The sequence below is a fragment of the Salmo trutta genome, unplaced genomic scaffold (genome assembly GCF_901001165.1).
Source record: "Salmo trutta unplaced genomic scaffold, fSalTru1.1, whole genome shotgun sequence".
Taxonomy (NCBI): domain Eukaryota; kingdom Metazoa; phylum Chordata; class Actinopteri; order Salmoniformes; family Salmonidae; genus Salmo; species Salmo trutta.
Window position 1 is genome coordinate 425,836 of NW_021822576.1, and position 17,567 is coordinate 443,402.

General features: G+C 44.3%; 2 protein-coding genes across 3 annotated transcripts in view; both read left to right on the forward strand.

Annotated features, from left to right (window-relative positions):
* Positions 1-4,073, forward strand: part of LOC115182780 (annexin A5) — a 28,943-nt gene extending 24,870 nt beyond the window's left edge. For both annotated transcript variants that reach the window (XM_029744230.1, XM_029744229.1), the window contains exon 13: positions 3,691-4,073. In XM_029744230.1, the coding sequence (XP_029600090.1) occupies positions 3,691-3,753 (63 nt within the window). In that variant the 3' untranslated portion in view covers positions 3,754-4,073. The remainder of the gene's footprint in view (positions 1-3,690) is intronic.
* A 9,836-nt stretch (positions 4,074-13,909) lies between these two features.
* The window catches only part of LOC115182786 (annexin A5-like), a 28,647-nt gene continuing 24,989 nt past the window's right edge, over positions 13,910-17,567 (forward strand). Inside the window, exon 1 of the mRNA XM_029744243.1 lies at positions 13,910-14,075. The gene's annotated coding sequence lies outside the window, so the exon portion shown is untranslated. The remainder of the gene's footprint in view (positions 14,076-17,567) is intronic.

Here is a 17,567-nt window from a genome sequence, read left to right on the forward strand (position 1 = left end):
ACATCTCTCTCTCTCTTCCTCTCTCTGTCTCTGTTTCTCAATTCAATTCAAGGGCTTTATTGGCATGGAAAACATATTTTAACATTGCCAAAGCAAGTGAAGTAGATAATAAACAATAAAAAAAATTGTAACAGTAAACATTTACACTCAGAAAAGTTCCAAAAGAATAAAGACATTACAAATGTCATATTATGCGTTGTGTCTTTCATTAAAACTGAAGACATATTTATCAAATAACTCTCTGTTATTATTATCACGCGATTAACCTGATTAATCATGTAACTGTTATTAACTAGGAAGGTCGGGGCACCACGGAAAATATTCAGATTACAAAGTTATAATTTTCCAAATATTACTTTCAGATATTATAATATCTGATCAATTAGTCTTCAAATTAATGAATTATTATTTACCTCACGTCAGTCTCCATTCCAAACGTCGTAAATTGTTGGTTATCTGCACGAACCCAGCCTTCACTATGAGTCATCCATACATCAATTGTGTCTTAAAATCATTTATTTACTAACTAGGTAATTCACAGAAATGCATAACAAACAGTAGATATCGTTACAAAGAAATGATAGAGGAATGTGCCCTAGTGGACTAAACCGGCATGGCGGCTTGTTAGACAAAACGGGAGTGGGGGGGTCAGCTGAGGAGGCACTACAGAGTTGATAATTGTAACAATTGAAATGCTAATCCTTTGCACATGAACGCTCACTCATTCGGGAACAATTGCAATCAATATATATATTTAAGCTCAGTGTGTCGTCGGGATGTCTGTTGAAAAGTTAGTTTCTGTTGGAGAGTCTGTCCGCCCTCTCTCTCTCTCTCTCTCTCTCTCTCTCTCTCTCTCTCTCTCTCTCTCTCTCTCTCTCTCTCTCTCTCTCTCTCTCTCTCTCTCTCCCTCTCTGTCGTGGTTAGAATGGATAGTTCAGAGTGACATTCATTAATGTCGTTATAGGATAGATGTTTCGGCGGTTGTCGGTCTTCGCGTTCAATGATACCGAATTCCTAGCTGCAGACTAGTAATTAATATCAAAGACCTATTTTTATTCTGTCGGTATCGATAGTCTAAGAGTTTAACCACGTGGTATGGTTAAAGTTCAGAACGAGGAATGCATGGTCAAACCTTGGCCGTCTCGTTATCGAGGTCAGCTCGGTCTCCAACCTTTAGCCATCCCGTAATTGAGGTAAGCTCGGTCTGGGATAGAAAACCCAGGTGGGGGTTTTATTCGGGACATAGAAAAAAGGACTGTCTCATGATGCCAGGTCCTGTCTCTGTCCCTGGGGGGCGTGCCAAGGACTTAGTGAAACTTTAAACAGAAATACAATTCTCTCACATTAACATCATTACATAGCATCCCGTCATTTCACAAATAGCTTCATCCTTATTCATTCATTTTATACAACCATTTAGATGTAAGTCTCATAGCTGAGGCTATTGTATAAACATGGTTATGGTAATGTGGCGGTATTGTCTCTCATGAGTTTCACAAAATTGTACCAAACGGACCAGTTCGTAGCGGGATTCTTCACCGATCTTTTATACCTTCTCCAGAACCTGAATATTATTCGGTTGTCAAGTTCTGTGAGGTAGAAGAATTCCTTTGTGTGGTCTATGAAAACTCTCTCTCTCTCTCGATACTGTGGCCATGAGGAGAGGATCTCCTCATAGGAATTTACGTCCTCTTCTGACCACAGCAGCCTGTGTGTAGGAGACAGAGGGGGATGGTGCAGAGGTAGGGGGATGGTGCTCGCTGTGTCCAAAGAGGGCAACGTTATGACATATGTCTATATACAGTGTTGTAAAGATGTACAAAAGGGAAATTAAATAAACATAAATATGGGTTGTATTTACAATGGTGTTTGTTCTTCACTGGTTGACCTTTTCTTGTGGCAACAGGTCACACATCTTGCTGCTGTGATGAAACACTGTGGTATTTCACCCAGTAGATATGGGAGTTTATCAGAATTGGATTTGTTTTCTAATGCTTTGTAGATCTGTGTAATCTGAGGGAAATATGCGTCTCTAATACAGGTCATACATTTGGCAGGAGGTTAGGAAGTGCAGCTCAGTTTCCACCTCATTTTGTGGGCAGTGTTGCACATAGCCTGTCTTCTCTTGAGAGCCAGGTCTGCCTACGACAGCCTTTCTCAATAGCAAGGCTATGCTCACTGAGTCTGTACATAGTCAAAGCTTTCCTTAAGTTTGGGTCAGTCACAGTGGTCAGGTATTCTGCTTGGAAAGGTTTCTCAATTTATTTCTTTAGGTTTTAGCATTCTTCATCAAACCATTTAAAAAAAAGAAAAATTATCTTTCCTTTAGTTAACTAATCAGCAAGTGGGTTATGAACAAATTATTATTTAGAATGATGGCCTACACCGGCCAAATTGTGCGCCGCCCTATGGGACTCCCAATCACAGCCGGTTGTGATACAGCCTGGATTCGAACCAGGGACTGTAGTGACACCTCTAGCACTGAGATGCAGCACCTTAGACCGCTGCACCAATCGGGAGGCCATTTATCATTGTTAATGTTTTTAGGTTGTCTGTTTGATATTTTTAGATTTGATAGGGATGCTGAGAGGTCAAATATACTGTTTAGGTTTCCTACTGCCAAGTTTACACCTTGACTGTTACAGTGAAACGTTTTGTCCAGGAAGTTGTCTAAAAGGGTTTGAATGTGTTGTTGTCTAATTGTTTTTTGGTAGGTTTCCACACTACATTCCTTCCATCTATAGCATTTCTTAATATTACTCAGTTCCTTTGGCTTTGATGCCTCATGATTGAGTATTGCTCTGTTCATGTAGACTGTGATTTTGCTGTGATCTGATAGGGGTGTCAGTGGGCTGAGTGTGAACGCTCTGAGAGAGACTCTGGGTTGAGGTCAGTGATATAAAGTGATATAAAGTAGTCTACTGTAGGAGTCCCCCTCGAAGCCTACTGTTGACTATGTACAGTGCATTCAGAAAGAATTCAGACCCCTTGACTTTTTCCACATTTTGTTACGTTACAGCCTTATTCTAAAATGTATTAAATAGTTTTTCCCCCTCATCAATCTACACACAATAATCCCCCATAATGACAAAGCAAAAACAGGTTTTTAGAGATGCTTGCAAATGTATAAAAAAATTTAAAAACTGAAATCACATTATTATGCCTGGGGAAAACCAAACATCAAGTTTCTAAACAGAGACAGTATTTATATTTATCTCTCCCTCTCACGGTACCTGTACCTCTCTCTATCTCTCCTCTCTCTCCTACCTCTCTCTGCCTCTCTCTCTCTCTACCTCTCTCTGCCTCTCTCTCTACCTCTCTCTGCCTCTCTCTCTCTCCTACCTCTCACTCTGCCTCTCCTACCTCTCTCGCTCTCTCTCTCTCCTACCTCTCTCTGCCTCTCCTACCTCTCTCTCTATCTCTCTCTCTCTCCTACCTCTCTCTGCCTCTCCTACCTCTCACTCTGCCTCTCCTACCTCTCTCTCTGCCTCTCCTACCTCTCTCTATCTCTCTCTCGCCTCTCCTACCTCTCTCTCACCTCTCTCTGCCTCTCCTACCTCGTTCTCTCTCTCTCTGCCTCTCTCTGCCTCTCTCTGCCTCTCCTACCTGTCTCTGCCTCTCCTACCTCTACCCAGCCTCTCTTTGTCTATGGACATCACATAATGGTCTGCCTCAATGTGTGTGTTTCAGGGCGATACCTGTGGTGACTACCGTAAGGCCATCCTCCTGCTCTGTGGCGGCGACGACGCATAACCGTGGCAACGATCCCTGAATCCGCTCTGACTGGCCCCTCTAGCGGTCAATCACTCTCTGAGTCCTGTGTAAGCCAATAGGAGGGCTCTGCTGGCCACGGTGCAGCCCCGTGATAGGTTATGAGTGATAAGACTTTTATCCTGTGTGTATCTGTAGCTGACATCCTTTAAGCTTTGCTCTGCTTCATATCTACATCACTAAAGTAATATTAATGCTGGAAGTCAGTTTTTAATATCAGTAGTATAACAACTAAAGACTATTTTAATGTTTTTACTGTTTGTAAGGCAACACTGAAGACATAATAAACATTTTAAACAGCAGGTTTGTTGTGAGACGTGTCTGTCTGTCTGTCTGTCTGTGTAGTGAGACCTGTCTGTCTGTCTGTCTGTGTAGTGAGACCTGTCTGTCTGTCTGTCTGTGTAGTGAGACCTGTCTGTCTGCCTGTTTGTGTAGTGAGACCTGTCTGTCTGTCTGAGTAGTGAGACCTGTCTGTCTGTCTGTCTGTGTAGTGAGACCTGTCTGAGTAGTGAGACCTGTCTGTCTGTCTGAGTAGTGAGACCTGTCTGTCTGTCTGTCTGTGTAGTGAGACCTGTCTGTCTGTCTGTCTGTCTGTCTGTGTAGTGAGACCTGTCTGTCTGTGTAGTGAGACCTGTCTGTCTGTCTGTCTGAGTAGTGAGACCTGTCTGTCTGTCTGTCTGAGTAGTGACACCTGTCTGTCTGTCTGTCTGTGTAGTGAAACCTGTCTGTCTGTCTGAGTAGTGAGACCTGTCTGTCTGTCTGTCTGTGTAGTGAGACCTGTCTGTCTGTCTGTGTAGTGAGACCTGTCTGTCTGTCTGTGTAGTGAGACCTGTTACGAACCGGCTCAGAGTTCGCAACAAAAGGGAGACAACGTGGAGACAAGGAGTATCAAAATATATATTTATTAAATAAAGTAACTAAGTAATTAACAATGGCGTGTGTAATCAGTAGTGTAGTGAGTGTTTTGCATGCCTGAATGTAATCATGCAGGGTGTTGAAAGGTGCCAAAGCAAACAACCAAAAACCACAACCAAAAACAACAAGGTGTCTGCATGGAGAGAGTCTCCCCAATGACTGGAAGAGATGCCTTTATCCTGGGACACAGCCGAGCCCAGGTGTTTCCCATGTAGCTGACGACCCTCCCAACTCCGCCCACCGGCATCCTAATAAGGAAACAAGAACAAAGAGAGAGAATACGGCAGACAGAGTGGGAGGGTCGTCACCCCCCCCCCCCCCCCCATAAAACCAGGGACCAACAAGGGCCCCGGAACAACATAAAGCCCTCTGCGTCCCAAATTGACACAGGCCTCTGCGTCCCAAATTGACACAGGCCTCTGCTTCCCAAATTGACACAGGCCTATGCATCCCAAATTGACACAGCCCTCTGCGTCCCAAATTGACACAGCCCTCTGCGTCCCAAATTGACACAAGGTTACATGTTCACCTTCCACTTGCCCCAGCCAACCTCCTTCTCCCCAGACCTCAGCAACCTTTGCGCACAGGAAGCAACGTTTAAGAGGAAAGAAGGAAACAAGACCAGGAGGGAACAGACAGGAAAGTTAGAACATGACAAAACCAAACAATGGTCAGTCACATAACACTCAGGAACAGGGCACACAAGAGACCACATCAGCTACAAACAACATTTCCCAACGATTCATAGTCACTCCAACGATTCATAGTCACTCCAACGGTTCATAGTCACTCTAACGGTTCTGCTGAGCACACCAGACCACAACAAGAGAAAATACAATCACACCGGGCACCACAGAAAAGAGATATGGAGCTTCCCCAAAACCTACAATAACTCAACCCTAGTCTTCATGCAGATTTGCGGTGGGTAATTATGCACTGTAGCCCGCTGGCAAGGAAGTAACCCCTCCAGCACGCTGGCAGATTCCACCAAGCCACGGATGTGCCCCCGAGACAACTGCTCAGTCCACAGACACCACACAAAAATAACAAACATTAACAATGCCCAACATATTCCAAAAATGAAACACATCGCTAAGCCTATCAGGGGAAAAAGGCTATAGCTCCGGGTAGTAAGTGTCACTACCATATCCAAATCTCCCACTGAGGTACACAGCTGATTGCACTCACCTCCTCAGACCAATGTCCCAACAGCGAGTAGAACAAGTGTTTCCAGGCTGGGCAGGGCCTGGAAACTAACCAATGTACTCTCTCCAACACAGCACACAAACCAAAGGCAACCAGTACTGAGCACCAAACTCAAACTAACAAAATATGCAAACAAAGCACCTACAGAATTTAACATACCTCCATGTTTTCTCCCAAACACAAGTTCAAGATCCCGGATGAGCCCCCACTTGTCTGTGTAGTGAGACCTGTCTGTCTGTCTGTCTGTCTGTCTGTCTGTCTGTCTGTCTGTCTGTCTGTCTGTCTGTCTGTCTGTCTGTCTGTCTGTTTGTGTAGTGAGACGACCTGTTGTTTTATTGGGATTATAACAACACATGATATGCAGTCATCTGAAATAACGTCTTACAGACAAACAATTCCAGTTCGTTCAGGAAGTCCACTAGAATTACAATTCTCTTCAATTCATTTCAATGATGAACATTTCTGATTGGAATTTGGTTGACTTTCTCAATTGACTGCAATTGAAATGGAATTGACCCCAACCCTGATATTAAATTATATTATATTGTCCCCGTTTCTGCTCTGGTGATGTATTATATTATATTATATTATCTCTGTTTCTGCTGTGAGTGTCAAGTCCTGACCAGTAGAGGGAGTATTTGTTATTGTAGTTTGGTCAGGACGTGGCAGGAGGTATTTGTTTTATGTTGTCCGGGGGTTGTGTGTATTGTAGAGGGGTGTTTTATTTATGTGTTTCAGGGTTTTGGGTGTATGTTCTAGTTATTGGTATTCTAGGGTTTTCTGGTTTGTATATTTCTTTGTTGGTCTGTGTGGCTCTCGATCAGGAACAGCTGTACTTCGTTGTTCCTGATTGAGAGTCATATATATATATATAAGGAGCTTGTTTTCACCTGGGGTTTTGTGGGTAGTTGTCTTTTGCACTGCTAGTTATTTAGCCTGCGAAACTGTTGCCTGTCGTTCTTTGTTTTTTTTGTTTTTCCGTGTTCAATTTATTTAATAAATGATAAAGATGAGCATCCACATTCCTGCTGCGTTTTGGTCATCGCTACCCAACGACACCCGTGACAGAACTACCCACCACAAAAAGACCAAGCAGCGGAGAAAGAAGCAGCAGGTGGATTATATGGACTATCGGGAGAAATGGACGTGGGAGGAAATTCTGGACGGGGCCGGACCTTGGCACCAGGCTGGGGAATACCGTCGCCCACGGGAAGAAATAGAGGAAGCGAAGGCAGAGAGGCGTTGGTATGAGGCCATGTACGCGCTGAGGGAGAAGCACGAGAGGCACCCCCAATAAGCGAAGTGAGCCCTAAGCCAGCTACCCGTGTTTATATGGAGAAACGTATGGAGTGGAGGGCGCCGAAGTTTGAAGAAGTGCGCACGATCTCGCCCATACGCTCGCACAGTCCGGTGCGAGTTATTCCAGCCCCTCATAGATGCCGTGCTAGAGTGGGCATCCAGCCTGGTAGGAGGATGCCTGCGCAGTGCGTCTGGTCGCCGGTACGCCTCCTAGGACCAGGCTACCCTACTCCCACTCTACGGTAGCCATCAAGCCCCTGCACAGCCCAGTTTGCCCTGTACCAGCACCCCGCTCGTACAGGGCCGCTAGTTCCACCCAGCCAGAACGGGTTGTGCAGGAGGTGCGATCAAGACCACCTGTGCGCCTCCATGGCCCAGTTTTTCCAGTTCCCGCCTCTCGTGCTGACCCGGAAGTGCGAACCTCTAGTCTGGCACGTCCAGTACCAGCACCACGCATCAAGCTTCCAGTGAGTCAGCCTAGTCCTACTCAGCCTGTTCCCGCTCCTCGCACTAGCCATGAGGTGCGTGTTCTCAAACTGGCAGTTCCAGTACCAGCACCACGCATCAGGCTTATAGTGCGTAATATTAGTTCCTCTCGGCCGGTTCCTGCTTCCCGCACTAGCTCTAAGGTGCGTGTCTCCAGCCTGGTACCTCCTCTACCAGTCCCATGCATCAGGCTTCCAGTGCGTCAGCCCAGCCTCGAGAGTCCAGAAACAGTGCCCCGTCCAGAGTGTTCGGAAACAGTGCCCCGTCCAGAGTATTCGGCAACAGTGCCCCGTCCAGAGTATTCGGAAACAGTGCCCCGTCAGGAGTATCCGGTAAGAGTGTCAAGCCCGGAACCGAGTGAGACGGCCTACAGTTCGGAACCAAGGGAGATGGCCCACTGTGCAGAACCGAGTGAGTCTGCATGTAGTCCGGAACCGAGTGAGTCTGCATGTAGTCCGGAACCGAGTGAGTCTGCCCGCGATCCGGAACCGAGTGAGTCTGCCCGCGACCCGGAACCGAGTGAGTCTGCCCGCGACCCGGAACCGAGTGAGTCTGCCCGCGACCCGGAACCGAGTGAGTCTGCCCGCGACCCGGAACCGAGTGAGTCTGCCCGCAACCCGGAACCGAGTGAGTCTGCCCGCGACCCGGAACTGATTGTCTGTCTACGGTCCGGAGCCAAGAAAGTCTGCCTACAGTCTGGAGGACAGTAGGCCAGAACCTGAGCCACCTCCAGTATAGGTGGGTTGGGGAGGGGGGGGGTGTAGCACAGGTGCCGTCGTTGACGGCAGCCACCCTCCCTTTAGTTAGGGGTTTATTTTTTGGTTGTTTTTTGTTGTTTAGGTGCATTCGGGGTATGCACCTTTGGGGGGGGGGTACTGTCACGTGGCAGAAGGGTATTTGTTTTGTATGGTTGGGGTTGTGTGTGTATATTAACCTCTCTAGGGTATGTGGGACGAAATCGTCCCACCTACTCAACAGCCAGTGGAATCCCATGGCGCGATATTCAAATACCTTAGAAATGCTATTACTTCAATTTCTCAAACATATGACTATTTTACACCATTTTAAAGACAAGACTCTCGTTAATCTAACCACACTGTCCGATTTCAAAAAGGCTTTACAACGAAAAGCAAAACATTAGATTATGTCAGCAAAGTACCCAGCCAGAATTAATCAGACACCCATTTTTCAAGCTAGCATATAATGTCACATAAACCCAAACCACAGCTAAATGCAGCACTAACCTTTGATGATCTTCATCAGATGACACTCCTAGGACATTATGTTATACAATACATGCATGTTTTGTTCAATCAAGTTCATATTTATATCAAAAACCAGCTTTTTACATTAGCATGTGACGTTCAGAACTAGCATAGCCACCGCAAACTTCCGGTGAATTTACTAAATTACTCACGATAAACGTTCACAAAAACATAATTATTTTAAGAATTATAGATACAGAACTCCTTTATGCAATCGCTATGTCCAATTTTAAAATAGCTTTTCGGCAAAAGCACATTTTGCAATATTCTGAGTAGATAGCTCGCCATCACGGGCTAGCTATTTTGACACCCACCAAGTTTGGCACTCACCAAACTCAGATTTACTATAAGAAAAATTGGATTACCTTTGCTGTTCTTCGTCAGAATGCACTCCCAGGACTTCTACTTCAATAACAAATGTTGGTTTGGTTCAAAATAATCCATAGTTATGTTCAAATATCCTCTGTTATGTTCGTGTGTTCAAGACACTATCCGAAGGGTAACGAAGGGTGACGCGCCGGCGCGTATCGTGACAAAAAATGTCTAAATATTCCATTACCGTACTTCGAAGCATGTCAAACGCTGTTTAAAATCAATTTTTATGAGATTTTTCTCGTAAAAAAGCGATAATATTCCGACCATGAAACCCTGTTTTCGTTCAAAGACTAAAAATCTAAAATGGACTCTTCTCGTGCACGCGCGCACCAGTCTCATTGTTCTCAGATCGACCACTTACCAAATGCGCTACTGTTTTTCAGCAATGGGCTGCAAAGTCATCATTCAACGTTCTGGCGCCTTCTGAGAGCCTATGGGAGCCGTAGGAAGTGTCACGTTACAGCAGAGATCCTCAGTCTTCAATAAAGAGAGTGTAGAAGGCCAAGAAATGGTCAGAGAGGGCACTTCCTGTAAGGAATCTTCTCAGGTTTTGGCCTGCCAAATGAGTTCTGTTATACTCACAAACACCATTCAAACAGTTTTAGAAACTTTAGGGTGTTTTCTATCCAAATCAAACAATTATATCCATATTCTAGTTTCTGGGCAGTAGTAATAATGTAACAACTGTCTTCAGAAATGGACCAAGGCGCAGCGGGAATGTGGATACTCATAGTTTTTTTTAAATAAACACAAGTAAAGCATCCACAGTGAAAAACAATAAACTCTACTCACGATGACAGGAACAATTTTGCAGGCACACAACACGCAGTGCAAAAACAACTACCCACAACCCCAAAGAAAAACACACACTCCTATATAGGACTCCCAATCAAAGGCAACTCAACACACCTGCCTTCAATTGGGAGTCCAATCACCAACACAACACTTAACGCACAAAACCCCTGCCACATCCTGACCAAAACAAACACAATTACGCCCTCTGCTGGTCAGGACATGACAAATAACCAGATTAAATCGGGTACGTTTTTTATCCGGCCGTGCAAATACTGCCCCCTACCCTAGAGAGGTTAAAGGGGTGTTTGGTTTATGTAGTCTGGGGTTTGAGTAATTGTTCTAGTGTTGGTTTTCTATGGTTTTCTAGTCTGTCTATTTCTGTGTGATCTGTGTGGCTCCCGATCAGGAACAGCTGTACGTCGTTGTTCCTGATTGGGAGTCATATATTAGATGCTTGTTTTTCACCTGGGGGTTTTGTGGGTAGTTGTCTTTAGCACTGCTGTTTGTGAGTATAGCCTGTTAAACTGTCTCCTGTCGTGTTTTCTGCATTTCTTGTTTTTCCATGTTCTGCGTATTTAATAAATATGATGTTGAGCATGCAACCCGCTGCGTATTGGTCCACTTTCTCCGACAGCGATTTCTCATTATCAGACGATGAAGAACGTGACAGCGAGGATATATTATATTATCCCTGTTTCTGCTGTGGGGATGTAATGTCCACAGGCTGCTTCTCCTCTGTCTTCATGAAATCAACCTTTACTCATTAACATATTTAATAAATATGACCGAAAGAGTTGCTAGATCGAATCTCTGAATCTCTGAGCTGACAAAAATCTGTCGTTCTGCCCCTGAACAAGGCAGTTAACCCACTGTTCCTAGGCCGTCATTGTAAATAAGAGTTTGTTCTTAACCGGGTAAAATAAATCAAATACAGATCTTTGTCAGGTCAAGCCTCTTATGAGTTGAAAATTAAGCAAATCAACCTTTATAATAGGTAATGATTTATATACACAATACCAGTCAACAGTTTGGACACACCTACTCATTCAAGGGTTTTTCTTTATTTTTTAAACTATTTTCTACATTGTAGAATAATAGTGAAGACATCAAAAACTATGAAATAACACATATGGAATCATGTAGTAACCAAAAAAGTGTTAAACAAATCAAAATCAAAATACATTTTATATTTGAGATTCTTCAAATAGTCACCCTTTGCCTTGATGACAACTTTGCACAATCTTGGCATTCTTAGCCACGTCCTCAGAGCATGTGCAGACCAGCTGTCCCCAAATGCTTCAAGAGGGCCACCATTGTTCCTGTCCCCAAGAAAGCTAAGGTAACTGAGTTAAATGACAATCGCCCCGTAAAGGTATCTGAACTAAATGACTATCCGCCCTCCTTAGCACTCACTTCTGTCATGAAGTGCTTTGAGAGACTAGTCAAGGATCATATTACCTCTACCTTACCTGACACCCGAGACCCACTTCAATTTGCTTACCGCCCCAATAGGTCCACAGACGATGCAATCGCCATCACACTGCACACTGCCCTGTCCCATCTGGACAAGAGACATACGTTCATTGACTATAGCTCAGCATTTAACACCGTAGTACCCTCCAAACTCATTATTAAGCTTGAGACTCTGGGTCTCGACCCCGCCCTGTGAAACTGGGTCCTGGACTTCCTGACGGGCCGCACCCAGGTGGTGAGGGTAGGTAACAACATCTCCACCCCACTGATCCTCAACACTGGGGCCCCACAAGGGTGCGTTCTCAGCCCTCTCCTGTACTCCCTGTTCACCCACGACTGCGTGGCCACGCACACCTCCAACTCAATCATCAAGTTTACAGACGACACAACAGTGGTAGGCTTGATTACCAACAATGACGAGATGGCCTACAGGGAGGAGGTGAGGGCCCTCGGAGTGTGGTGTCAGGAAAACAACCTCACACTCAATGTCAACAAAACAAAGGAGATGATCGTGGACTTCAGGAAACAGCAGAGGGACCACCCCCCTATCTACATTGACGGGACAGTAGTAGAGAAGGTGGAAAGTTTTAAGTTCCTCGGTGTACATATCAGCGACAAACTGAAATGGTCCACCCACGCAGACATCTTGGCCATGTACTGTTATAATCTCCACCCGGCACAGCCAGAAGAGGACTGGCCACCCCTCATAGCCTGGTTCCTCTCTAGGTTTCTTCCTAGGTTTTGGCCTTTCTGGGGAGTTTTTCCTAGCCACCGTGCTTCTACACCTGCATTGCTTGCTGTTTGGGGTTTTAGGCTGGGTTTCTGTACAGCACTTTGAGATATCAGCTGATGTAAGAAGGGCTTTATAAATACATTTGATTGATTGACTGCATGTTCACCCCGCTATCATCCAGAAGGCGAGGTCAGTACAGGTGCATCAAAGCTGGGACCGAGAGACTGAAAAACAGCTTCTATCTCAAGGCCATCAGACTGCTAAACAGCAATCATTAACTCAGAGAGGCTGCTGCCTACATTGGGACCCAATCACAGGCCACTTTAATAAATGGATCACTAGTCACTTTAAACAATGCCACTTTAATAATGTTTACATATCTTACATTACTCATCACATATGTATATACTGTATTTTATACCATCTATTGCATCTTGCCTATGCCGTTCGGCCATCACTCATCCATATATTTATATGTACATATTCTCATTCACCCCTTTAGATTTGTGTGTATTAGGTAGTTGTTGGGGAATTGGTAGATTACTTGTTAGATATTACTGCACTGTCAGAACTAGAAGCACAAGCATTTCTCTACCCTCTCATTAACACCTGCTAACCATGTGTATGGTACCAATACACTATGATTTGATTCTTTAATATCTATTGCATCTTAGCCGCTCTGTCACTGCTCATCCATACATTTTATACTCATATATTCTCATCCCATTCCTTTACGAGAGTCACGTCCTGACCATAGTAAGCTGTTATTTTCTATGGTAGAGTAGGTCAGGGCGTGACGGGGGGGGTGGGTTTCTAGTTTAGTTTTCTATGTTGTTATATTCTAGTTTTGTATTTCTATGTTGGGTTGTTCTAGTTTTTGTATTTCTATGTTGGGGTTTTGTTTGAGATGATCTCCAATTAGAGGCAGCTGGTCATCGTTGTCTCTAATTGGAGGTCATATTTAAGTTGGTGTTTGTTCCACCTGGGTTTGTGGGAGATTAATTTTGAGTTAGTGTGTGTTTCACCTCTGTGTCACGGTTTGTTGTTGTTTTTTGGTCATTCAGTTTGTTTATGTATTGCATAGTTTCGCAGAGTAAATAAAATGTGGAAAGACGCATATGCTGCACTTTGGTCCGCTTCTCCTTACAACTACTAGACTGTGTGTATTAGGTTTTGTTGTGGAATTTGTTAGATATTATCTGTTAGATATGCACTGTTGGATCTAGAAGCACAAGCATTTCACTACACTCGCATTAACATCTGCTAACCATGTGCATGTGACCAATAAAATATGATTTGATTTGCTAATGTGAGTAAAATGGTGTTCTCTCATTATGTGTGTGGAAGTTACTAACAAGCTAGTTAGTTTTGGATCAACCCTACTCCTCGTCCAGTAACTAACAAGCTAGTCTATGTTAGCTCAGGGTGCTGGACAGCCGTTTCAGATCAATCCTACTCCTCGTCCAGTAACTAACAAGCTAGTCTATGTTAGCTCAGGGTGCTGGACAGCCGTTTCGGATCAATCCTACTCCTCGTCCAGTCCCTAAAGCGCACTACAGTCAGACAACATATTGACTGAGCGTTTGTTTTTTCAGCCGGTCTGACGAGTCGCTGTGCGGTGAGCTGTTTAGTCATACAGGGTGGAGTCCCGACCCGCACTCAGGGAACTCGTTTTTCCACTCTCTCTCTCTCAGCCTCCCTTCTCTTTCTCCTTCTCCTCCTCCATTCACTGAACTCCGGTGCAGACTCGATCTCCGGTAAGTTTATACCGCACTTATTAACCGACAACATCAGATCGTGAGTTTATGAGTTTTAATAAGGGGGTTAGTCTGCTGAATTTAATCAGACAGTTGATGTTTATTCTGTGAGCGGTGAGATACACCAGGATTACATCCGATTAGTGGGACTAAATAAATACAATTCAGTTTTGGTTCATTGTAACCGGAGTTATGTCAATAACCTCCGCGGTAGATAAAATTCGGGTTTTTAATAACCAAAGCGGTTTCGGTTTTCTTCCTTTCGAATGTGTCTCTATCTTCGCAACAGTTTAAACTACAACATATTTTAACACCATCAATGAAAGATAAGACTCCCAGGAACACATACAGTCTTCTACAACAGACCAGACCAGGCACTAAATCACACTGGAGGCAAAATAACACCGTCAATAAGGATTTTCTTAAATCTTTTCAACACTGAAAAGTTCATACAAAAGTATTTCCTGATAAATCTTCTGAACTTCCCCAATCCATTTCGGATGCATTTCAGTCACTTCAAACCAGACTTCCTTTAGGATTGAAAATACTGCCAGACTGATTTGCAATAGACTGTCATAACCCCAATTTAAGAAAGGTAAACATTGTCTGTTGAATACATTACATTGGTAACCCCTGGACTAACACACTTATACACTCTAACTACCTTTAGAGCCTATTGACTATAGTGTCTTCCAGCGGTGGAAAAACTACTGAAGAATCATACTGTAGTAAAAGTATTGATACCTTAATAATAGAAAATTACTCAAGTGAAAGTCACCCAATAAAATACTACTTGAGTAAAAGTATTTGGTTTTAAATATACATTAAACATCAGAAGTAAATGTAAAAGTATGAATACTTTTAAATTCCTTATATTAAGCGAACCAGACAATCTCCATGCTACAGCGCTTGTTTACAGAAGACAGTGGGACCACCTGTGCTGATTAGCTACAGTGCCTTCAGAAAGTATTCAGACCCCTTTGACTTTTTCCACATTCTGTTACGTTACAGCCTTATTCTAAAATAGATGAAATATTTTTTTTTAATTCAGAAATCCACACACAATACCCCATTATGACATCACAATACCCCATAATGACATCACAATACCCCATAATGTCATCACAATACCCCATAATGACATCACAATACCCCAAAATGACATCACAATACCCCATAATGACGAAGTGAAAACAGGTATTTAGAAAAAAAACAGAAATACCTGCTATGAGACTCGAAATTGAGCTCAGGTGCATCCTGTTTCCATCATGCTTGAGAAGTTTATACAACTTGATTGGAGTCCACCTGCGGTAAATTCAATTGATTGGACATGATTTGGAAAGGCACACACCTGTCTATATAAGGTCCCACAGTTGACAGTACATGTCAGAGCAAAAACCAAGCCATGAGGTCGAAGGAATTGTCCGTAGAGCTCAGAGACAGGATTGTGTCGAGGCACAGATCTGGGGAAGGGTACCAAAACATTTCTGCAGTATTGAAGGTCCCCAAGAACACAGTGGCCTCCATCATTCTTAAATGGAAGAAGTTTGGAACCACCAAGACTCTTCCTAGAGCTGGCCGCCCGGCCAAACTGAGCAATCGGGGAGAAGGGCCTTGGTCAGGGAGGTGACCAAGAACCCGATGGTCACTCTGACAGAGCTCCAGAGTTCCTCTGTGGAGATGGGAGAACCTTCTAGAAGGACAACCATCTCTGCAGCACTCCATCAATAAGGCCTTTATGGTAAAGTGGCCAGACGGAAGCCACTCCTCAGTATAAGGCACATGACAGCCCACTTGGAGTTTGCCAAAAGGCCCCTAAAGGATCCTCAGACCATGAGAAACAAGATTCTCTGGTTTGATGAAACCAAGATGAAACTCTTTGGCCTGAATGCCAAGCATCACTTCTGGAGGAAACCTGGCACCATCCCTACGGTGAAGCATGGTGGTGGCAGCATCATGCTGTGTGGAAGTTTTCAGCGGCAGGGACTGGGAGACTAGTCAGGATCAAGGGAAAGATGAACGGAGCGAAGTACAGAGAGATCCTTGATGAAAACCTGCTCCAGAGTGCTCAGGATATCAGACTGGGGCGAAGGTTCACCTTCCAACAGGACAACGACCCTAAGCACACAGCCAAGACAACTCAGGACTGGCTTCGGGACAAGTCTCTGAATGTCCTTGAGCGGCCCAGCCAGAGCCCGGACTTGAACCCGATCGAACATCTCTGGAGAGACCTGAAAGTAGCTGTGCAGCGACGCTCTCCATCCAACCTGACAGAGCTTGAGAGGATCGGCAGAGAAGAATGGGAGAAACTCCCCGAATACAGGTTTGCCAAGCTTGTAGCGTCATGCCCAAGAAGACTCAAGACTGTAATTGCTGCCAAAGGTGATTCAACAAAGTATCGAATAAAGGGTCTGAATACTTATGTAAATGTAATATTTCAGTTGTTTTATTTTTCAAAATTTGCCCCCCAAAAAATCTAAAAACCTGTTTTTGCTTTGTCATTATGGGGTTTTGGGTGTAGATTTATGAGGGGGGAAAATATGTAATTACATTTTAGAATAAGGCCTGTCCGCGCATTCGAACGGACCACTTTTACAAAGTCGGTGACTATCATTGGTCAGTCTTTCAAAGTGTGTTGCATTATGGGAATAAAAATGGTCCCGACTTGCTCCTTACAATATCGACTGCATGAACTTTACAAAAAAAAATCACGTGATCGAAGGTCATGAAGTTCTGACTGCAGTCGACTGCCAGTTTCTGCAGTTGCTCTTCACCGACTTCATCCTGGAGCCACCGCTGCATTGTGGGAGGATCTATTGTCAACCAATCATTCTCTCTCTTTTTCCAACTCCAATCGAACGTGACCAAAAGACGTGACTGAAAACAGGAACCAACCGTGATTCCTGTATCCAGCGGATAAATATATATACAAATGAATGTGATGTTTGAGGTTCTCTCTCTCTCTCACTAATTGATTGTGCGACGAACACATGATTTCAGTTAGTGTGTGAGATATATATGGAGGTTGGAGACATGTTTTTAGATATTATACAGAACAACTGTTGTAAACAACGGCAACACGGACATGTTGATCTGAGCCTCGCTGTTGTAAAACCACCTTAGTGTCTGAATTTCATCTGTCGCACCTCCCCCTCCGACTTCAAATCAAATCAAATGTATTTATAAAGCCCTTCTTACATCAGCTGATATCTCAAAGTACTGTACAGAAACCCAGCCTAAAACCCCCAAACAGCAAGCAATGCAGGTGTAGAAGCACGGTGGCTAGGAAAAACTCCCTAGAAAGGCCAAAACCTAGGAAGAAACCTAGAGAGGAACCAGGCTCTGAGGGGTGACCAGTCCTCTACTGGCTGTACTGGGTAGACCAGAGGAACCAGGCTCTGAGGGGGGGGCAGTCCTCTACTGGCTGTATTGGGTAGACCAGAGGAACCAGGCTCTGAGGGGTGGCCAGTCCTCTACTGGCTGTACTGGGTA